Source organism: Vombatus ursinus, unplaced genomic scaffold (genome assembly GCF_900497805.2).
Source record: "Vombatus ursinus unplaced genomic scaffold, bare-nosed wombat genome assembly UNPS02014797.1, whole genome shotgun sequence".
In the NCBI taxonomy this organism is placed as follows: domain Eukaryota; kingdom Metazoa; phylum Chordata; class Mammalia; order Diprotodontia; family Vombatidae; genus Vombatus; species Vombatus ursinus.
In genome coordinates this window covers 5788174-5811185 of record NW_020954575.1, presented here as the reverse complement: position 1 = coordinate 5811185, position 23012 = coordinate 5788174, and the positions used below count along the sequence as shown (strand labels likewise).

Below are 23012 nucleotides of genomic sequence, written 5' to 3'. Positions count from 1 at the left end.
GTCTCTCTCTCTCCCTCTCCCTCTCTGTGTCTCTCTCTTCCTCTCCCTCTCCCTCTCCCTCTCTCCCCCTCCCCAACATGATGGCAGACCCAAGCTACAGAAAGGAGCTACTTAATCCAGCAAACTGTGGCCACAATTGATAGCTAGATACAGGATAACCAGGGCTCCTGGCACCAGAATTTAGAGAGCACTGACAACAGCAGTGCCCCTTTAGCAGGCAGAGACCATGAGCTTAGCACCTAGTTAGCAGGAACTAATTAATTACTATTGGAAGCTCCCCAGATGGCTTCTTTCTACCTCCTTGGCCTTACTCCCTGACACAGCCATGGCCTTGGGTCATCCTGAGGTCTCTACTCAAGTTTCAGGGTCTCTTCCCCAGTAGGATCTGGGTCCTGAGGTTTCTAACCCCCCTCCCAACTTCTCCCCCCACCCAGGTCTTACTGTTTTCCCCAGTGACCAGAATTAAGCTAGTTAAGCTCTGAAGAGATAAGAAATCTGATCCTAGCACTCCAGAACTCATCAACTCCTGTCTTCTGTGAGTTGATTTTATTCTCCCTTCTTTCCCATAAGTAGTAATAAAGCCCTTTAGGAAAATTCAACTCCTACCCCAAGCAAAGAAGGTGTCCATGCCAAACCCAAGCACAGACTTTTGTGCAGTGACCTCCAGTAAATAGGCCACTTGTTTTCTCTGGGCCTCTTTTCCCCTTTGATAGAATGGGGGTGACCACAGGGAGATACGGTTTGGAGAATATTTTGGAGCTCATCAAGAGTGTTGATTAATGAAAGCATTTGTTAAGCAGTAATTGATGGAGTAAAGAAAAGAAAAGGAGGTTTTGGGAGCCAATCTTCTTCTTTTTTAAGATTCTGTTTGCCTCACTCACTCCTACCTCACAGAGTTATTCTGAGACACAAATGAAATCACATATAGATGAAGCACTTTGTAAACTCCCCTCCCCAGCACCATTTAAATAGTGATTGTTCGGGAAAGAGTCCCATTCTGACCCATAGACAAAGAAGATACTGGTCACCTGTAGAAGATGGGGATGAGTCACAGACCCTGGGGCCTAGCTCCTCAAGGTATTGTCTCCCTGCTGTGACTACAATCCTATGGCCTGCACACTGTCCCCCTGTGCTCACCTCGGCCCTGATGCGAAGCCCAGGCCCAATCTCTCCTCGACCAGTCTCTACCTCCAGCATCCTCTCAGCAGGGGCTCCTGGAGCTGGGCAAGGGGCAGGCGCTGACTCTCCTAGTCCCTTCTCCGTCACCACCGCTGCCTCCTCCTCCTTCTTCCCCAGCACAGGAGGCCCTATGCCCTGGCCTCTCTTGCCTGCAGCAGCCCATCCTGCTGTTGTGAGGGTTCTAGCCTCCTCCTAAAAAGGAAGCAATGGGTAGACAGATGACCGTGTGCAGGCACTCAGGGCCCAGCATTCCCTCCCAGCAGCCCAAGGTCTTGGCGCAGCTGAAGAATTTCCCAATATAACCACCTGCAGGCTGTCCTGTGTGGAGTACTCTGGGGAGAGCCTCTCTGCTGTCTCCAAGGGGCTGCTGGGGAGGTCACCTACAATGTCTTGGCTTCCAGGAGGATCTTGGTGCTGAGAGAGGGGCTTTGAATCCCCAGGGCCCAGAGAGACAGGGCAAGGAGGTGACTTGGCCTCAGGGCTTGTGGAAGGCAACAGGGAGGTGACAGATGGTCTGAGAACTGGAGGGGGTGGGCAGGCCAGAACCAAGGCTGGAGGAAGTTGGGCCGGGATGGAATCCACAGATTCTCCATGAGGGGACATGGTGCGCACCACCACCTCCCGACACACCCGTAGCAATTGTAGCTGAGACAGGTCTACCAGCACACTGCCCGCTGTTGGGGAGGCAACCTCCATAATCTGGGGTATGGGGGGCACAGGAACAAAAACTGTCTTTAGCACCCATCCCCACCATAATCACCTCCCCATCTCTCATCCCCAATGCCCCCCCTCCCAACTGCCTAGCAGGGTAAAGAAGGAAATCCTGAGGCTTAAGGAAGAAACAACCGCTCCCCAGAATACTCCCACTCTGGATGCCTAGAGTTTACAGTGTCACTATGTGAGGCACAGGATTGTCAGCGGTTTGTGGGTTACTAGAAAGGAAGGGCTGAGGGTCTATGACCTGACCCTAAGGGCACAGTGCATGGAGAGGCTAGAATGTGGGTATGACTCCCTGAATCCCAATGTGGTACCTTCTGTCCATCAGCATAAACAGCATAACCTGTGACCCGGACGCCATTGGACGATCCAGCAGCATCAATGGTGACTGGGAGCCAGCTAATGACCAAGATCCCTGGAGAGGGGCCTTGCTCAATCTGCACATCCAGGGGAGCATCTGGGGGGCCTAGAGAAGGGAGAGAAATACAAAGTCAGCCAGGGTCCACCCACCCACCCGCTCCATCCCCTGGAAAGAGGGAATAATGCAGTATAGTAGAAAAGAGTACTCGGTTTGGAATCAAAAGACCTAGGTTCAGATCCTAGCTCTGCTATTTATCTGTGTGACCTTGGACAAAGTCACTTCTCTGGGCCTCAGTTTCTTTATGTGTAAGCTGAGGGATCTGAACTCAATGATATCTAAAGTCCCATCCATATCTAAAGCTTAGGACCTCCTGATGGGACAAAGAGCTTCATCGATCATCCCCAGGGAAGGGGGAGCAACCCTGAGCTTCTGACACTCTTCTCAGTAGCTTAATTTCCTGAGAACAGGCTTTAAAAGAAGCGACTCAATCTGCCAGGCAATCTCCAGTGGCCCAGCCCTAGACATTCCTTGCCCTTCATACCTGCTGCCAAAGTGGTGAAATGTACAACGGCCGCTCGATTTTGTAGCTTCTCCCAGCTTGGCTCCAAAGGCCCAAGCGTGAAGGGCCGGGCCTCCACCCGGGCCTGGTAGGGTGTGCCAGGACGCAGGTGACAGAAGGTGCCCCAGTAGCTACCTGGATGTGCAGGTGGGCACTCCTCCCCATTGAGGTAGACAGCATGGGCCAGGTTGCTATTGCTGGGCACCCAGGTGATTTCAGCAGATGTGGCGGTCACTCGGCGGACCCGAAGCTGGCTGGGGGCCAGCCCAGCTCCTGCCCCTACCATAACACAGCAGCAAAGAGGGTCTGAGCTGCCCTGACTTGTCACAGCCTGAACAGATACACAGCAGGTCCCTGACTGCAAGTCCAGATGCTCCAGCACAGCTTTTCGGGGTGTTCCAGGGCCCAGGGTCTGATGCAGCTTTCCATTCACACAGACATGGTAACCCTGAACCTCAGCCCCATCCAAAGGAGGTTCCCATGTCAGCACCACACTGTGGGCCAATTGCTTTAGGACAGCCAGGTGTCGGGGATAAGGCACGGCAGGGGGGTCCAGCAGGGGGCTGGGGCTGAGCTCATTCCTCTCCTCCTCATGCCTAACCTGGCTGCCTCCTCCACTGCTCTGACCCCCACAGCTACCAGCCCCACCACCACTCAGGAAGCTGAGCTCAGGGCCCGAGCTATGAGACAGATCCATCAGCTCTGGGGGCAGCGACATCATGAGGTCATCATCGGATACTCGCTCCACAAAATTGGAGGGGACCAAGCCCCGGCGGCCATCCATCAGCTCCCCTGAGCAAAGGTTGAAGGGACAAGAAGAAAGGGAAGGGAACTATGAGAAACCATCCTCTAGTCCTGATTGAAAACTTCTGTTTAAATATTTTAACGATGAAGAATTTTAAGCGCTGTATTTGAAGTAATCCAACCACAGTGCCACTAGGTGGCGCCATAGTTCATAGAATGCCAAGCAGATGAGTCAGAAAGCTTCATCCCATCCCATATGACAAAGCATGTGGTAGAACTTACCAGAATTTAGGTTCCCTTAATAATATAACCTTGCCAAATCTAGGGTCATTCCACACCATAATGAGGCAGGTAAGTGGTGGTGCAGTGACTAAAGCCCTGGGCCTGGAGTCGGAAAGTTATTGCTCAGTTGTTTTCAGTCCTGTCTGACTCTTCATGACTCCATTTGGGGTTTTCTTGGCACAGATACTGGAGCGGTTTGCCATTTCCTTCTCCAGCTCATTTTACAGATGAGGAAACTGAGGCAAACAAGGTTAAGTGACTTGCTTGGGTCACACAGCTAGTGAGTCCAGATTTGAACTCAGGTCCTCCTGACTCCAGGGCCATTCCTCTATCCACTGTGCCACCTAGCTGCCCCAAAATACAATTTCAGAAGGCTCAACCTTGGCAAACCCAAACCTGTGAAGTGATGATAAACGCGATGGAAAGTTATAGCCAACTTATTTGCCTTCATATCCCACCCAGAGAAAATGTAATAGTGCTTTAAACATAATGATTAACATATATTTGTTGAATGAATGACTCACCTTAATATACTTCCCTTTATTGTATTCCCTCCACAGCCCCACATACCTAGTCCTTGACCCCAGTTTTTCAGGTAGGGTGGAGCCAAGAGGTAAAAATTAAGGGTTTAGACTTTCAAATGACCTCCAAGAAAAGACAAGGACATGGGGCTTAGAAATGACAAAAGCAAGGATACCCTCAGGTCTTTAGGAGGAAGGGAAGCAGGGAAGGAAACAAAAATTTATTAAATACCTACTATATGCCAGGCACTGAGCTAAGTAAGCATTTTATAAAAACTCTCATTTGATCCTCATGACAACCCTGAGAGGTAGGTGCTATTATCATTCTCATTTTACAGTTGAAGAAACTAAAGCAAACAGAGGTTAAGTGACTTGCCCAGGGTCACAGAGCTAGTAAGTGATTTGAACTCTGGTCTTCCTGACTTCATGCCCAGCGTTCTGTACACTGTGGCACCACCTAGAAAGAAGTTGATTGATCTAGAGCGAGGGACCAGCTAGGTAAAAAAAATCTTCAGGAACAAGTGATCTAAAGGCAGAGAGATAAAAAATATCTTCCTACTTACCTTCAAAAAAGCCATCCTCATCCATGTTGCCATAGATATAGATATACTCGCCCGCAGTCAACGGCAACTCTGCCTCCGGGTTCTCATTGGGACCTTCAAAGGGGTTGTAGCTGGTGGTAGTGGTAGAAGAGGCCAGGTCACTGGATAAGAAAAGAGGGAGGGGGCACTACTGCCCCACTCCCACTTCTATTCTTCCCCCTCCCTCATTCCTGGCCCCTCTACCGTCTCCTAGACACCTAAACTTTCCCTTTTGATAAAAGGACAAAGGCTTGTTTCCCCTAACACACACACACACACACACACACACACACACAGGATCAGGCATGTTAAATTTTTTGAGATCCACAGAGGAAAAGCTCAGGAAAGTCTCTCTTCTCAACCTCCAAACCCCTCTGACCTTGCACCATTTCCAGAGGCATCCCTCCTCACACATTCTCAGCATCTTTGCCTAGTGGGGAGGTATAAGTGACGGGTTGAAGGCAGCTGGGGCGAGGCAGGGAATGTGGCAAGATGGCCTGAGAGGTTCAGGCAGGAAGGATGCTCACCTATAACGAGCCAGGAAGACCTGGAGTTTGGCTCCCCTGAAGACACTCTCAGTCTCTGGAAGTAGGGACACGCTGTCTGCCTCCAGCTCTTCTACCTCACTGGCTGTATCCGCCTAGAGGGATGATAGGAGGAAACAGACCGAAAAATCAGACACACTTTAGGGTTTGGTGAAGGCAGAGAGTAGGAATAAACCCAAGGTCAAAGCCTGACTACAAGTTTTCCCCAGACTACATGAAACCTTTTGGCTCAGACATTTTAAAAACATGTACATAGCATGATTCAAATGGACCCTATATATTTTTCCATATCGATAGCTGGAACCCTCTGGGTCAATCACAGCCCTGAGGTGTGGATCCCCTCTCCTACTTGGGAAAACAGGGAAAGGAATCGTCATCCCAGGCCCCCTGATGTCCTGCTCCCTAAACTATGCTTCGCTTGAGTTTTGACCTGTTCCACCATCTTTCCAGCAGAGGGAGCCCCTCCCCAACCAATCAATTGATAAGAATCTATTCAGCGACTGTGTTCCAGGTGAAAAATATAGACAAAGGAAGACACTTGAGAGATGGGGAGACATCATAATGCAAGGAGAAAAACGGAAAAAAAAGGGAGAGACTCACGTAGAAGGGGATAGTCCAGCTAAGCTTTGAGGGCAACTAAGGATTCTATGAGGTGGACGGGGGTACAAGTGGCTAGGAGTGCATTATGGGTATGGAGGCAGAAGCAGAAAGATGGGTGCGCAAAGGCATGTCATGCGTGAAGAATAGCAAAGACAATTTGGCTAAACTGTAGAGTACATGTAAGGGACTAACATTTGGCTAGAAACGCAGGGTGAATCCAGGTCAGGAAAGGCTTTAAATGCCAAATGCAGGACTTTATATGTGATACCAGAAGTAAAAATGAAGTTTGTTGAGCGAGGGAAGGACTTGTCAGACCCGTGACTTTAGGAATATCACTTTGGCATCCATACAGGGGAAGAATTAGAAAGGGGGGAGACTTGAGGAAGGGAGCCCAATTAGGAGGCTGGTATAATAGTCCAGGTGGGAAGTGATAAGGACTAGACCAAGCGGGCAGCATGAGAGTAGAGAGAGCTGAGCTGAGGATGAGGGTGTGGGATAGGAAGGTAGGAATGGAGGTAACAGGGGCAAGACCTGATTTGGGAACAAATTTTCATTGACAATTTGGGTGTGGAATTTAAATGTGAACTAAAGGTCACCCTACTCCAAAGGATTCTTAATCTTTTTTGTATCATGGACTCCCTTTAGTAGTATCGTGAACCTATAGACCCCTTTTCAGAATGTTTTTTAAAATGCATAATAAAATTTACAGGATATCAAAGGAAATCAATCATATCGAAATAATTATAAAGTATACTTAAAAAAAAACATGTTCACAGACTCCAGGTTAAGAAACCCTGATTACAGGCTACTGAAAATAAAAATGTAACTTTTTTCACAGATACCCCTCCAATTCTATCCACAGACCCCTTGTGTGTATATGGGGTAAGGGGGAGGTCCATGGACCCTAGGTTATAAACCCTATTTTAAAGAACCTGGCACAAAGGGGAAACGGTGGAAGTGAGAAGATGGACATTGACAAGAGACACAGTGGGACTTATACAATATTTCCCACTCTGTGCAATATAGGGCCTGGTGGACCTTGGACAGATTTGATGAAGCAGGAAGACCAGTCAGGGAAAAGTGATTTTGGCTTGCCATGACTCCACAGTCTCCACTGTTATATAATGGGATGCTGCCCATAGTATCTGACCTTGGCACCAGATTAGTACCTGGGAAACTCTGGTCTTCCACTAAAAGCCCTGAGGGAAAAAGGATTGTATGCTGGGATGACAAAGGGAACAGCAATTGGAATGAACAGTCACAATAACTGGAGATGGCCCAAACATACAATCTACAACAGGAGGGAAAGTGTGGAGCTCAGAACCAGGAGGCCAGAAGCTTGCTTTGTACCCACTCTGTCTTAGGAGCAGGGAAATACCCCTATATCCATAGCTACTCTTATTAATAGTCTCTCTGCAAGTGTTCTCGGCGCCAAAGTGTCTCCAACCAGTCTAGTCCCCTGAGGTCTCAATAGGTCCCCCAAGGACCAGGGCAAGAAGCAACCTGAGGCAGGGCTACAATGCAACCTCTGAAGACAGGGATCTATGCTCAGCTATGCTCCTATACCCTGAGGACATCGCTGGCAGAGCTCTGTGTCCTATCCCTTGCCCAGCGGGTCTTTTCCCCAGCCCTTCACCAGTGCAGCAACCTACCCTACAGAGGACGCCCGGAAGTGTGATCATAGGAGACCCCAATCCTTCCCAGAAACATGGCTAGAATGCCAGGCTAAGATTGCCACGCTAAACTCTCTCTCCTGAGCATCAAGTTGGGGCAGGGTAAACACTGACCTCTGGGGTAGGACATGACTTGGGGCTGTTGTGAATGGATTCAGAGCGGGAAGAGTTGGAAAGAGACTCGGCCTTCTTAGCAGCCCTTCGTGGGGCCCCAGAGTGAGCAATAGAAACTGCATCTGGAGCCCGAGAGGCACCATGCCTGGGAGAGCCTGGCAGGAGGTCCACATCTGGAGGAGAGATAGGAGATTTGAGAGAGGGAAGGAAGACAATCGGCAGGCTGTTGTCCCTCCACACCCTGGGGCTCCCATCCAAGAAGGTGGCTCCCACTCCATAGCTCCTCTAAAGAGCAATGAGATGAGCTCCTGAAGGCTTGGAGAGGAGAAGATAGACGGTCCTCTCCACACTTTCCCTTCAGCGTGTGTTTATCAGGTACAAAGTCTGTGTTCACAGACTCCCTATGGCCTAAGCACTGACAAGAGCTCCCAGGCTGCACATGGGGAGACTTCCCCTCCAATCCATATTCTCCTGCCCTTTCTCCCTCCCATGTTTATTGGAGGAAGGGAGAGAGTAGTCGAGTTCTCTCCTGCTGCTTGTTCATCCAGTGATCCCCCTTCAACTCCCAGTAGTAACTTTGAGCAAGTTACCAGCCCCCCCCCACCCCGGCCAACACACATACTGTGAACTCCATAATTCCCTTTGTGCAATGGGGTCCTCATCGCTTCTAGGGTTATTGCAAAAGATCAGGGGAGAGGTTTGTGCCTGTGATAGAGGCCAAGTCTCAATTGCTCTGGGTCTCAGCTTCTTCATCTTTACAATGGGTAGAATAATCACTGCCTTGTCTCCTCATAGGGCTGTTGTAAGGAGAGCACTTTGTTAACCCCGAAGGAGGGTGAAAGGACCTGCGATTTCATCGGTGTAGGGAACACCAGGTGAGGGAATCCCTCTTCCAATGCAGGTCAGCACCTTCTCTGGAGCAATTTATAATCTCACAGCCTAAAGCACTGAGTCTTGCCCAGGGTCAGACAGCCATTATATGTCAAGAGGCAGGATTTGAACCCAGGTCTTCTTGGCTTAGAAGCCAGCCCTCTAACCACTGTGCTACACAGTCTCAAACATTCCAGAAATGGGAGATCGGGTTATTGGTGCCATGATTCTCATCCTATACCTTTGGGGCTGGGCCCCCTGCAGGGCTGTGGGGTGGAGCAGCAGCAAGGAACTGCAGGTAGTTCAGTGCTGCTGGTACCCAGAGTCGAGCTAAGTAGATCCAAGGGGCCCGGATGCATTCGGAAGGCCTGGAGCTCCTGAGCCAAGAGACTGAAGCGTTCTGTCTGGCTGCGGCACTGCTCCTCCAGCTCCCTCACCCGGGCCTGGGAAGCACAGGTCATGAGCCCCCAATCCCCAAGGAGGGATATCCCTTCCTTTTCTCCTCTTCCCTAGGGTTAAGACCACATCCCTCCCCAACACCATCCCTCAAAGGGTGAAGTGCCACTCTCCCTTCTCAATCTCTATTAGTCCGCAAATCAGTGTCAGATGCCAGGGAATGAGGGCTGGGGGTAGAATTGGAAGAGCATTGGCCCTGGAGTCAGAGAACTTCATTTCACAGTCCTATCTCTGGTGCTTCCTACTTGTATGACCTTGAGCACTTAACCTCTCTGGGCCTGTTTCCTCACCTGTAAAATGAGGAAGTTGGACTTCATGACCTCTAAGACCCTTCCAGGTCTAGATTTTTTATCTTAAGATCTTATGACACCTCTATTTACAACCCTCATATCCCTACCCTAGGAAACCGTGATGGTGCTCTGTACATACATTTGTGAACAATTTGCATATACCCAGAAAGCCTATACTGCTGCTTCTAAGCCTTTTCCAAGGTTAAATGGGATTGGTACCATCTTCCCAGCCTCTCCCCCATCCCAATCAGTGTTAATTCTGGATTTTTTTCAGCTCCATTTCCTCTCACCTTCCTACCGTCACTGATCCAAATCCCTTACCACAGAAAGGTTAGGGAGGAGGAGGACAGTGGAGACCTGGGGGTGGGGAATTCCATCTTCAAGATGACTCATAAAGATAATAATAAACCAAACGCTACTCCTAAACATCCCTAGGAGGGCCACTGGCCTACAGCCTGTAGCATAGAATCTAGACCTTTGGAACAGGAAGGAATCAGAGAGACCACTTAGTCCAACTTCTTCATTTTACAGATGAGAAAAAGGAGAACGAGGATTAGAACCCAGGTCTTCTGACTCCCAATCCAACACACCTTCCAATGCATAGCACACTTCCTACCAAGATCAGTTTCCAAGTTCAGTAGCGAAACATCGTTAACAAACTTTCTGACAACCAGAGCTTTGAGAAACAAGATATCTTGGGTTTGGGGTGGGGGTGGGGATTTGAGGGAGGATTTGGGGGAGAATAGGGTGGGGCCAAGTGGACTCTTCTCCAGATAGGGAAGAGGGAGGTCATTTGATTCTATGATGTTTTATGTAATCCCACCCCCACCTCTGGCTACTATGATGACCTATTTTCTCTGAACCCTGGGTGGGAGAGAGCATGCTCAAAGTCAGCTTGTGGTGAATGAATAGGGGAGGTTTCCAGGGTAAAATGGGAGCCCATGGGCAAGAGAAGGGCATACCTGCATGGAATCCAAGGTAGACTGCGGCAGTAAAAGAAAGAGGAGAGGAGAGGTTAGAACCCCTCTGGCCCACATGTTTGCTTATTAAAGCCCCATGGGGCAGTAAGAGAAGGGAGGAAGAGGGAGAGAAGGAAGGAGAGGGAAGGAGAGAAGGGAAAGGAACCAGCCGGACTGCAATTCCAGGCAGGGCAGCTCCCAGGACTGAGAGAGCAGAGCCTGAAAGGAAAGGAGATGCCCAGAGATGAGGGTAGCACCTGTGAGGAGAGGTGGAAGAAACTTAGCCCTGAGGGGAGGCAACTTCTAGCTGTGAGCCCTCCCCCAAGGCAGCTTTGAATCAATCAGGAGGCAACCCAGGTGAGACCGCAGGCGGAGAGCTCTCCTGCAGGTGGAAGCCAACATCCATCTCCAGCCCTGGGATGCCTATGGCTCCTCCAGCCTCCCACTCAAGGTGACTGATTCATGGACCTGGGGAACCCTTCCCCCACCCCCAAATATATCGGACAAAGTGGTTCTGTTTCTAGTCCCCTGCCTCAGGACCCAAGGGACAGAAACATTCTTTCCTAGAGTTGAGAGTCTGCCTGAGGTCAGTATCCTACCAGGGAGTTCCCACAATCCTCCCTGCCCATACCCTATACTCCCACCAACAGTCTCTGAGACTCCCATTACCTCCAAGAGCTGCACAGCCCCTTCATGTTCTCTCTTGGCCTGGGCCTGGGCCTGTGGGCAGGAGTCAGAGGTTATAGAGGTACCAGGGAACAGGGAACAAGGGAAAAGGAAGAGAGGGGGAGAATGGAGGGGGGAACCAAGGGGAAAGGAGGCACAGGGTGAGGAAGAGAGGGAACAGTGGAAAAGAGAGAGGGAGTCGGGAATAGGGAGGGGAGGAAGAAGAGGAATAGTCTAAAGGAAATTAGTATCACCCATTTAAGAGGAGATGGGAGGACCTGGAATCCAATAACCATGGTAGGTCCAGGACCCCAACTTTACCTATATTAACCCCAACCCCAAGGGTAAGATTCTTCTTGGGGACCTAGGGTTGGTGAAGAGGGAGATAATTACTCTTTCCCCTGTCCTTGATGGGGGAAATACATCAAAGCCCTACGGCCCAATCTGTGACTGTTTCTTTCCCTCCCACCCCATTCTAGCTCTCTGCTTCCTTATCGAGGTACCTAGATTCTACCTCATTCCTTCCTTCTTGGGTGGTGCTATTTAGCCTAGCCTCAGTTTCCATCACAGAGGTCTCTCTCCCTACCTGCTGCAGCCTCAGGACCTCTTCCTGCTTTTCCTGCAAACCTATCCGGGCCTGCTCATGCTCCAATTCCAGCTGCTGCCTCCTCTGGGCCACCTCTCGCATATGCTGGAACACACAGACCCCCCCCCCCCCCATGACTGGGTTATTTCCATTGGCCCCTACTCCTATGATCTGTTTGTTTGTTTGTTTGTTTGTTTTAGTTTAGCTGAACCAAAATAGATTTTTGCTCCAGCACCTTATTTTAAATCTGTGTGAATCTGTTTCAGGTATGTTTCTTAACAGCATCTCATTGGATTCTGCTTTCTAATCCAGTCTGCCATCTTCTTCCATTTTATGGGTTAGTTCATCCCATTCACATTCACAGTTCTACTCATTCATTGTGTTATTTACCTCCATCCTGTTCTCTTATACTCTCCTCTCTTACCACCAACCCCCGCCTTGACAAAGAAGAGGGTGGCAAGAGAAGAATGAGCTCTGTTCTTTATATAATCTGCTTTCATGTTTGTGCACCACCTCTTCTCTTCCCCTCATCCATTCACAGCTTCTTACTGTCTTTTTTTTTTACTTTTAAAACCTTCTAAAATTTTGTTATGACTAATCTTTCCTTAAATAAGTCTCCCTCTTATTTCCACCCCTCTCCTGTCTCTCTGTTCTCTCTGTTTCTCTGAGTTGACCCTATTCTGCACCAAACCTTTTGTCTGCGTGTGTGTGTTCTATCCTTCTTTGACCAGTTCAGATGAAACTATGGTACTGCTTCTACCTACCCTGCCATCTTTGCCAGTCCTTAGTCCCCCTCAGCTCTACTCCTTGCTTTCTTCCTCCTACAAAAAGTCCACCAATATCTTCTCAAATTCCCTGCACATCAATACTCCTCCTATTCCCCAGTTCTCCCTTTCCTACTATCCTCATCTCCTGTACTTCTGCTTCCCATTTTCTCCTGCTCCCCTCTCATGTTTCCCAACTTACCTTCAGCACCTGCTCTAGGCTCTCCAGTTTGCTCTGGAGTCCCTGGCTCTTCTGAAGGGCTGAGTCCCTCTCTTCTGTCACCCCCTGGAGCTGGCCCCTCAGCTCTGCATTCTCAGATTCCACCTGGAGGGAGGGAGAAACAGAAAGGGCTTAAGCCAGGGGTGGAGAATCTGTGGTCTCAAGGCCACATGTGGCCCTCTAGGTCCTCAAGTGCAGCCCGTTGACTGAATCCAAACTTCACAGAATAAATCCCCTTAATAAAAGGATTTGTTCTGTAAAACTTGGACTGGAGCTAGGAATCCAGGGGTAGCGGAAATTGGGAGCTACTGTTTATATGGGGGTCTCTATCTCCTAGGCTGATCAGAAGAGAGGCGATAGCTTCTGTAGCCACCCAACTCTCCGGGTACTCCAATTTTATTCTTCACCCAAGACCCAACAGCCTAGCCTTGGGGGAGGCACGGAGAAGGAGGGGAAAGATGCTGAGGCCTCCCCAGCTCCCCCTACGTAGGGCTGGTACCTCCTCCTTCCCTGAGGCTCTGCCACTGAGCCTAGAGTTCTCCTCCACCAGTCGGGCATTCTCACTCTGTGCCTTCCGCAACTGGAGTTCCTAGTAGGAATGAAGACATTCTGGGGATCAGAGGGCAGAGAGCCATGCCCACCTGCTGTGTCTTCTAGCCCCATCCCCACCCCATCCCAAACACATTCTCACCCAAGTCTGTCTGCTCTCATTAAAGAGCTCTTTGAATCCTACCGTCTCTTGAGTGGAGTCCCCTTTGCATTGTCTCTGCCCGTTCCCAGTCAGTTCCTGTCCACCTACTCCACCCACCCTCGCATCCCACACCAACCACCCCCCCCACAGGCCTAGAAAGAAGGGAACTGAAGTCCAGAGAAGCAAGACTCAAACCCAGACTTTTGATTCCAAATCCAAAGGCCTACAATGGTTTAGGGACAGTCCTAACCCAGAAGCAAGGGAATGGATAAGATGAACTCTTTGGATCCCGCTAGAAAATGCTTGGCCCTATGTGCTGGCTAGGACATACTGCCCCTCCATGTTGTCCTGCTCACCAACTCCTCACATCGTCTCTGTTTCTTCCTCACTTCATGCTCAAGGGTCTCCCATTTCTTCCGCTTCTTGCCAAGTTCTAATTCCTGTGAAAATCAGAAATGGGCTTCCATCTGGAAAGATGGGCTCCACAGCTAGCAACACCTGGAAACCTCCCACCCTGAGGGTCTGACAACACCTACTTTACTCTTTGCTCACCACTAGCCCAGCTCACCACCTCTGCTTTGGCTGAATATTCTGAAACATTGAGGTCCTGATCCATCCCAGCCCACGCTCTGCATTGGCCTATCTCTATGGATAATGGGGGTAAAGCCCAGGTTAGTGCCCCCATGAGGATATAGCACCCACTGTTAATCTAGGGTTGGTCCTATTTTCTACTACTGTAAGTTGGGAAAGTATAAAAGAAGCACCCCACATGAGATGGGGCCTGAGAGCTCAGGTTTTTTCTCTCTTATTAGCAGACTACTTACTAGTATGCTCAGGAAAAACATTTTGTTGTTATTTAGACATGTGATTTTTTTTTTCCCCATTAAGAGACCAACGCCCCCTCTGCCTCTTACAGAGAGTTTCCTGAGTCATTAAGACATTAAGTAATATGCCCAGAATCACAGAATCAGCATGAGTCAGAGGCAAGACCTGAACCCAGCTCTTCCTGGTTATAAAGCTCACCCTCAATCCAATATTCCCACGCTGCCTTTCTCTGAAAGGGAGCCATATCAAAACCATGATAATGGCTCCGAGTGGCAGATATGACTGTTGGCCTAGCCCAGATGGATAGTAGGACCACAAATCAAGGCTTGAAGGGGACATCAAGGGCCACGTAATTCAAATTCTCTCATTTTACTGAGGAATATCCATAAGAGCGGTGGAAAAGCTGACCCTGAAGGCAACAGTTGGACTTTGCTAAAAATTCTTTTGTTCTTCCTACCTTGAAATGAGCAGCCTCTACCTAATTAACCCTAGGCCTGACTATTTTACCCTTTAACTCCTATGAAGACACAATGCACAAAGTGATAACTTTAGAACCAAGCTTTTCCTAGAATTAAAGCAATTTTAAAGGAAACTAGGACCAAGGAGGGGAAAAAAACAATCTCTTTGAGATCAGTCTATTACCAGACCATGAATCTGACAAATTAGAATCCACAACAGAACTGTTCAACCCTGTCCCACATCCTTTTCCCAACTAAATGTAAATTCTTCTTGAAGATACCCATGTGCTCTATAATGATCTTTTGTACAGGTAATGAGTACATAAGGAAGTAACACATTGTCCAGGCCAGATAGACTGTACCTAGGTCTCTGCCAAGAACTCCTGCATACATCTCTGCTACAGTAAAATGACAATGATATCTGTTTTCTGTAGTCCGAAACGCACACATGTTGAATAGAATCAGCTTCCTCTCTCTTGCTGATGTTTCTTGTTTTGGGAAGGATGATTTAATATTTTACAGGCTTTGTATCTTTCCTACTCTATCTTTGTTGCTATTCCTTGTTTTGGGGGTAGACAAGTTCATGTTTGATTTTTGTTTCCTCTCTCTCTCTCTCTCTCTCTCTCTCTCTTTCTCCCTCTCTCCCCCTCTCTCTCCCTCTCTCTCCCCTTCCTTCCCCCCTTCTTTGTACCCCTCTCTTTGTCTCTCTCTCTCTCCTCCTCCTCCTTCTCCTCTCAGAGAAGGGCTCAGAAAATATTTTCCCAGTCTTCTTCCCTTCCTCCTACCCCCCAACACAGCCTTTCATTTTCTCAACGTTTTCTCACTTTTTCTAAGGCTTAGAAACTCTCTTGTTGCTTTCTTCCCCCTAATCAGGATCTCCAAAATACCTCAGCAAGAATGAGCTAGAGGGGCCCTTGGATATATATCTTTCTTGCTTTGTCCTTTGTTCTGCTGAGAGACTTTATGGTATAGTGCTTAAAGCGGCCAACTCAAAGCCAGGAAGACATGGGTTTCAGTTTAGCTGCTATTGACACATAACTGGCTGCATGACCTCTTTCCATCACTTAATCTCTCAGTGCCCTAGGCAACTGTCCAAGACCTGTATCGGTGGAATGAATTTCTTCCAACAAGTTTCCTATCCCAATAAAATAACAGATCTAGTCCTATCCTTTATCTTCCTCAAGGTACTTTGACAGCCAGCTATTGCATCCACATCTGTCCGAATATTCTGTGTGTGTGTGTGTGTGTGTGTGTGTGTTCTCTCCCTCTGATGAGTCCTGTTCATCTGCCCATGTCTCTGTCTTCTTTCAATCTGAGGTCTGCTTCATTTAATACTAGAAGCTATTAAAGGGGAGAAGATCTAAGCCTCATTTTGGAGAACAACTGTTTGCATGCTTGCCTAAAATTTCCCCAATAAGATCAATGTATATTTTTATTCCCTCTATCTAATAAATTTACAGAAGCCTCAAAGCTCTGATCCTTTGTTCAAGTACCACCTCTGACACCTACTGGCTGCATGACCGTGACAAATCACTTAACCTCCCAGGCCCCACCCCGGGCAGCTCTCTCAGCCTCTATGTTGGAATCTAGTCGCTGATCTGCTTTAGTGGAGGGAGTTTCCTCACCTGGAGTTCCTTATAAGCAGGGAAATCACAAGCCCAGTCTCGATAAATAAACACACTCCTGTTTTCAAAGAAAACCTGTGTGAGTTGTGTGTAAGCTATGAAGACTTGCCAACATTGAAAGATCCTAAGGTCATTAGACTCTTGGAATATAGGTAAAACGGGGTTCTTAATCTAGGGGCCATGGGCAGATTCCAGGGGGTCCATTATGTCTTTATTTTCACTAACCTGTAACTGACATTTGTCATTTCCTTCGATTATAAATGTAGACAACAAAACATGGTTCTGAGAAGGGGCCCATAGGCTTCACCAGATGGCCACAGGGTCCATGACACAGAAAAGGTTAAGAACTACCGATATAAATTAAACTTTTATGTCCATAAGAGGAATCTCCGTCATGGTCCCTTTTCTCTCAACCAGTATCTTGCTTCGTAGAATCTAGGCCTACTTCAGCCAAGCCAGCTACTACAGCTATCCCTTCCACATTGCAACTTTCCATATAGTGGTTTCGATAAATCATGGGTCAGCAAAAGAAATTAGATGGGAATTTTGGAGGGAATTTTGCAGAAGCCACAGATGATGTACAAAGGCCAGCAGATGACACAGAAAAAAAAAGTTTAGAAATTCAGAAATGCATAAAATATATGTATAGTATTGTATAATATCAACATATTTTTTCTTTTAATACCATAATAATTCAGAATTCAGTATGAAGGGAGGACCAAAAAATTTTATGCATATTTTCCAGATCCTGGGGGGCACTGCACCCCTAATCCCCATAATGTGTGGAAGGGATAACTGGATATGGTTGTACTTACCAATTCTATAATTGTAGATAGCCCATTTAGGATTCTGGTCATAGTAATTATACATGGACTTCTATAGCAATTTAAGCTTTGCCAAACACTTCCCTCACAACAACACTGTGAGGAAGGGGGTAGAACTAACATTACCTTAATGTGAAATCAGTCTGGAAAGGTAGGGGCCAGAGTGTGATGGATTCTAATGTCAAACTCAGGAGTGATTTTATTTTATTACCCTAAAGGTAAAAAGGAACCAGTGGAATTCCTTGAAAAGGAGAGTGATATGGTCAGAACTGAGTTTTAGAATGATCATTTTGGAATCTTGTTACCTTCATTTTGCAGGCGAGGAAACTGAGGTATTGAGAAGCTGTGTAATCTGCCCATGCTCACACAAATCTAAGGCAGCATTCGAACTCAAGTCTCCTGACTCTAAGGCCATCACCTATTACAAGATGCTTTTCTGCACTTCTCAAACAGCATCATAGGATATTTGGAGTTAGAAAGAACTTTAAAAGTCTTTGAGTCTACCCATCTCTTTTATAAATATGGAAACTGAGTCCTAGCTGGGTTGAATAACTTCCCCAATGTCACACAGGTAAGTAAGCAGCACAGCCCAGCTCAAATATATAACAGAACTTGAACCTACGTCCTCTGATACCAACTTAATATTGAATTCAGCTGTTTCCTTTTGGGGGGAGGAAGGATAGGCAGGACTGGGGAGAAATAGGGTATAGACCTGGTAAGGAACTCCTAGTGTGAAAGCTCCCTTCCTGACACTGATTGATAACTCATAACATTGAACAAATAAACCATATATTGCTCCCTACCAAAATAATAAATAAATGAACTTGAACCTCACACAATCAGTCAAAAGTATGTGCCACTCTCCTTGATGTTTCTCTTAACAGGACCATGCCTCAGATTAACTGGGTCAATGACTTTCTTTGCCCAGCTCTGCCACCAGGCATAGCCAATGACCTAAGCCTGGAACTGGAAAATAGCTTTCAATGCTGGTCCCATTTCTGCTTGAGGCCATTTCTTTAGACTGGGGTAGAGAAAGGAGATGGCAAAGGCAGGGACAAAGTGAAGCTCAGAGAAGCTCGGCCACACAAGCTTCCGATGGATCAGAGCTGAGACTCTCTTGCTGAAATCTTGATAGAATGAAGATATAATTGTCCCCTTCAGACCCTGCTTCAGATGCCTGTGGGCATCCATGTTGCCATAGCCAAGGAAAAGTATGAGAGATCAGGACAAGAAGCCATGATGGACCCCATATCACTATGTCATCACTTAGATAAATAGATAAGCTCTTTAAATAAATAAATAAATAAAATAGATAAGACCCTGAGATGTTAAGTGATTTTCAAAGATCATACAGTCAATATGTCAGAAGCAGGACATCACACCTAGGATCAGAATTCTGGGGCTTTCTATCCACTATTACAAGTGCCTCTCTAAACTCCCAACCCCAATTGAGGGAGAACCAAGGAAATACAAAGGCAGAGAACTCTGTTCCCAACACCTCAAAAAAATCAGTATAAATAGACCTGACACATGAGTCACCCCAAAGTTCACAAGGGTCCCACAAAGCTCACCAGTTGCTTGACCCTCTGTTGGCTTTCTGGCTCTGCTAATAAGACCCCCTCCAGTACGATATCCACGTCATCCTGGGGTCTAGTCAAGGGCACTGCCTAGAAACAGCCAGAAGAATTTGACCCTTCCTGCAGAGCAAGCTGATCCTTTAACCAGTCTGCCCTACCCATGTCCAGCCAGAACCTGAAAGGTTCTGACCAGACCTCATAGGCAACCTGAGGTCACCATTTGGGGTTGAAGAAAGGGAAGAAAGCCTGCATCCTCTCCTAGGTTTCATCCACTACTGGCTGTGGGACCTCCAATGAGACACTTTCCTTCTCTGGACCTCATATTCCCCATCTCTCCCAGATGGGATGCCCTACTCTGTCTCCCAGGGCAAATGGGAGGCATAAGTGCTTTGAGATCCTAACAAGTACTTTGGGTCCTAAGAGACCATTCTTGCTATCCAGGCCACCGTTTCCCATTTTAGCTATTTCTCCTTGTCCCCGCCCCCTAACCTGTATTAAACAGGATTCTGTCCTTTCCTCAGTGCCCTTCAGCAGACAGCAGAGAATTTGGAGGATGATTCGTCTGCCATTTCAAGGCTTTGGGACCCTTTTATTGCTGAGGGAGGTAGATCACCCAGATTCAGCATAGAGAAGGATCAATTAATAATAAGAACTAGCATTTGTATAGCACTTTAAGGTTTGCAAAGAGCTTTACATATGTTAATTCATCTGATCCTCACAGCAACCCTGAGAGGTAGGTGCTATTATTATCTCCATTTTACAGATGAGTAAACTGAGGCAGGCAGAAGTTAAGTGACTTGCCCACGGTCACACAGCTAGTAAGTGTCAGAATCAGGATTTGAGTTCAGGTCTTTCTGACTCCAGGTCCCACACTCTATTCAAGGCATAATAGACAGTTCTACTTTCCAAGCCTTGCCTCCCCCCACCACCAGTACCACTTCTTTCTGCCCCCCCCACTCCACCTTCCTTCCTAAGTCAGATCTCCCCTCACTCAGGACCACTTCTTTACTTCCCCAAGGAACAGGTCCAGCCCTAAGCAAACACCCAGGGAGTGAAGAGCTGGAGAAAAGCCACAGATACTCTAATCTGAGCCTTAAGCATCTTCACCCAGCTTGGTCACCATGGGGTTAATGATGTACCAAGTCCAACTCAGTAAGAAGCGGATGAGGGTAAACAGGGCTGTACTCTTTGTTTTGGGAGCCTGCCTCTTCTCCTCCCCTCAGCTCCCACCAGGTCCCCAAAGCTTTTGGTCCTCACTATATCCTTTTCTTGCCCCTCATCTCCTGTGGGGTGTGAGGGGAGGGGAAACTCTCAAGTTTCTAAGAAGGGTCAGAGTCTGATATGGGGCTCAGGTCCTTCTCTAACCCCCTCAAGATGTCCCTAACCTCTCCAGCTCATTCCCTATCCCCATCCCTCCCCCTCAGCTGCTGCCCAGCCCTCTGCCCCACACAGCTGGACTTGCCCCACACGTTCCTGAACCTGCAGGAGATCTAGAATCATTGTTCCTGGGAGATCGGCTCCTACCTGGAGCTGGGACTGAGGACAGGATAGGGCATGGGGCGAATGCCCCTCAGAGCACTAGTGCCAAAGATGCCTGGGCAAGTGTGGGGAGCCAGGCCACTAGTGCTGGAAGAAGCGTCCCAGGCAGCAGGCTCAGCCCCGAGAGCGGCTGCCACGGCAACCAGAGGGATTTACTGGGCTATACCACTCAGCTGAGGGGGGAGAGGGAGGGGGAAGGAGGACAGAGGCCTGGCTGGTACAATTCAGCTCAGCTGCTGGAAGGTTGTGGATGAACACGTATCAGTCTCTAGCCATGGCTGGACAGAGAATCTAGGTTGGGACTTGTCCCCTCCTGGCTTGGGGACAGAAGCAGGGGGACTCACCAGAACATTATCTGGGGGCAACTAGGAAGGGGATGATAGAAAAAAAGGATCTAGCTGGACCAGGAAGCTGGGGGAAATTACAAGACTGGACTACAGAGGCAAGAAAAGTGCCAGAGGATGAAAACCAGAGACTTTGAAGAAATCAGACGTGGGCTGGAGGGAGGGGTCATTGCTGAGCTGGGGCATGCTACTCTGTCCTGCTTTGTAATCTTCCTTCATTTCTTTAAGGGGACCTCTGGCCCCTCAGCTGATCACATCTCTTCATACCTCCAGTGTGGGAATCTGGGGGCACAGGGTGGACATGGAGGCTGGCAGGATCCTAGGTTCTCCCCTTCCTCCATCTGGTCACCCTACCTAAGGAGATGGGGAGCCTTACTGACACCCCCTCAGGATCTGCCTCCTGCTCAGGGTTCTCACCTCCCCAGGGGCCCCAGGGGCAGGGGGCAGCATAGTAGTGTCCATGGGGCTGGGGGACCCTGTCAGGGGGACCTCCCGCAGATTCCTCAGGGCGATCTGCCGCTGCAGCCTCAGAACCTCCTGCTGGGACTCCCGCAGAAGCCGGTCAAAGTCCCACACATTCAGCCATTGGGGGCCTTCCTGCCACACAGAATCCAGATACCATCAGGAGAGTGAGCAGACCAGGTCTCGGGCCTTGCCCACCCCCCACCCTCCAAACCCTCATTTCCCCTGAGCTCTACCCCAGTTTACAGACTTCACAATCCAGTATTCCTCATCCTGTCACAGTCATACCCAGAGGCTCTGCCCTCCTTCTCCTTCTCTATTCATCTGACACTCCTCCCCCAGTCTCAGGAAGGCTTCTCACAGCTGTGAAACCCTTTTCACAAGCCATATAAGACAGGAAAACTTGGCAGGGGGTCCAGGACTCTGCCCAATGAGGTATAGGTGTGTTCATAAGTTCACATCTACACATAGCTTCCCACATATCATACACACACACACACATATGATATATATATATGTGTGTGTATATATATATATATATATATATATATATATATATATAAAAAATTTGGTCCCAGTCACATACATGTACATGTCTGTTTATAGCTACATTAGAACATTCATATATGGGCATCTACAAAGCATACACATGCATATATTTATGTTCATACATCCAGCAAATTTGGTGCTTACCAACCCCCCCAGGAGTGAGGCTCACTTAACCCCCATGGCTCAGGGCCCTCCTTTTCTCCCCTCCCACCAGGGCTGTTGCTGGGAGAACCCACTCCCCAGTATTCTCCACCTTCTGCCAACCTTTGCATCTCATTCGCATCTCATCAGCATCCTAATTATACGGTAGGCCCTGAGTAGAGTTAAGGGAATGAGAGGAAACCTCTTGGTGGGGACAGGAGAGTAAAAGGGATGAAGGACCAGCCAGGGAGTAGGGTCTGCTCTGCCCATACCCATGCCCATGCCCATACCTTGCCCTCAGAGCTGAGTCGTGCTTGAAGCTCCTGACACTGCCTCTGCAGGTGAGCAATCTGCTTGTCCTTGGCCAGGAGGGCACTAGCTGTTTCACTCAGGTCACGGGCTCGTTGGCTGGCCAGAACCTTCCTGGACAGCTCCAGGCTGGCACCTGGACGGGGCATGGGAGCATTCACCTGTCCAGGGGCCAAGAGTTTTCTTGTTAGAACCTGGCTCCTTCTCTCCCTGGCCCTGGGGCTTTCCACCCCCAAACAGGGAAAGTCGAGGCAATATGAGAACACAGAAGTTTTGGTTTAGGCAGAGGCCTGCCCCCACAGGCTCCCCCAGAATGAACTGTTCTTGGACTGTGATGTGTGGGCAATAGACACTGCAAACACTCTTCCCAGAAGGATAGCACCAAGGTTCCAGATTAAGGAGGAGGGGCTTCCCACATGCTAAGCAGGAGTGAAAGAGTTAATGAGGCTATTGCCTCATTAACTCACTAAGAATGGGAACAGCTGGGAAGCTAGAATAGCTAAAATAGGGCTGCCACACTGATGGGTGCCCCCTCACACAAATACACGCACATACCCAGGAGTATCATCCTCATCATCAAATTCAACCCAAGCCTTGTACAGGGTAAGAGATTATCTTTGAACCCTTAGGCATCCCTCGTAGCCCCCAGCCCTCTGAAATTACATCCTCCCAGATTTTATCTTTGTTCCATTTTGCTACTTCTCATTTTCTGTGTTTATCTAGTTTCCCCCAGTCTCCCAATTCCTGTGTTTTCCTGTCAGTCTTCCAACCAAGACCACTCTTATTACCAGCTCCCCAGCCCTCCTCTGTCCCATCCCCATCCCATAGCACCCAGCTCCCCAGACCTCCTCTGTCTCATCCCCATCCCATGGCCCCCAGCTCCCCAGCCCTCCACTGTCTCATCCCCATCCCACGGCCCCCAGCTCCCCAGCCCTCCTCTGTCTCATCCCCATCCCATGGCCCCCAGCTCCCCAGCCCTCC

General features: G+C 48.6%; 1 protein-coding gene across 1 annotated transcript in view; it reads right to left on the bottom strand.

The window, feature by feature from the left end:
• The window catches only part of TSPOAP1 (TSPO associated protein 1), a 40022-nt gene that overhangs the window by 13961 nt on the left and 3049 nt on the right, over window positions 1-23012 (bottom strand). The window contains 17 exon segments of the mRNA XM_027870278.1: window positions 1138-1371; window positions 1486-1878; window positions 2211-2362; window positions 2799-3608; window positions 4927-5036; window positions 5472-5584; window positions 7877-8049; window positions 8988-9189; window positions 10455-10475; window positions 11121-11171; window positions 11704-11808; window positions 12670-12792; window positions 13187-13276; window positions 13735-13818; window positions 18682-18777; window positions 20988-21167; window positions 22013-22197. Of these exon segments, the coding sequence (XP_027726079.1) occupies window positions 1138-1371; window positions 1486-1878; window positions 2211-2362; window positions 2799-3608; window positions 4927-5036; window positions 5472-5584; window positions 7877-8049; window positions 8988-9189; window positions 10455-10475; window positions 11121-11171; window positions 11704-11808; window positions 12670-12792; window positions 13187-13276; window positions 13735-13818; window positions 18682-18777; window positions 20988-21167; window positions 22013-22197 (3122 nt within the window).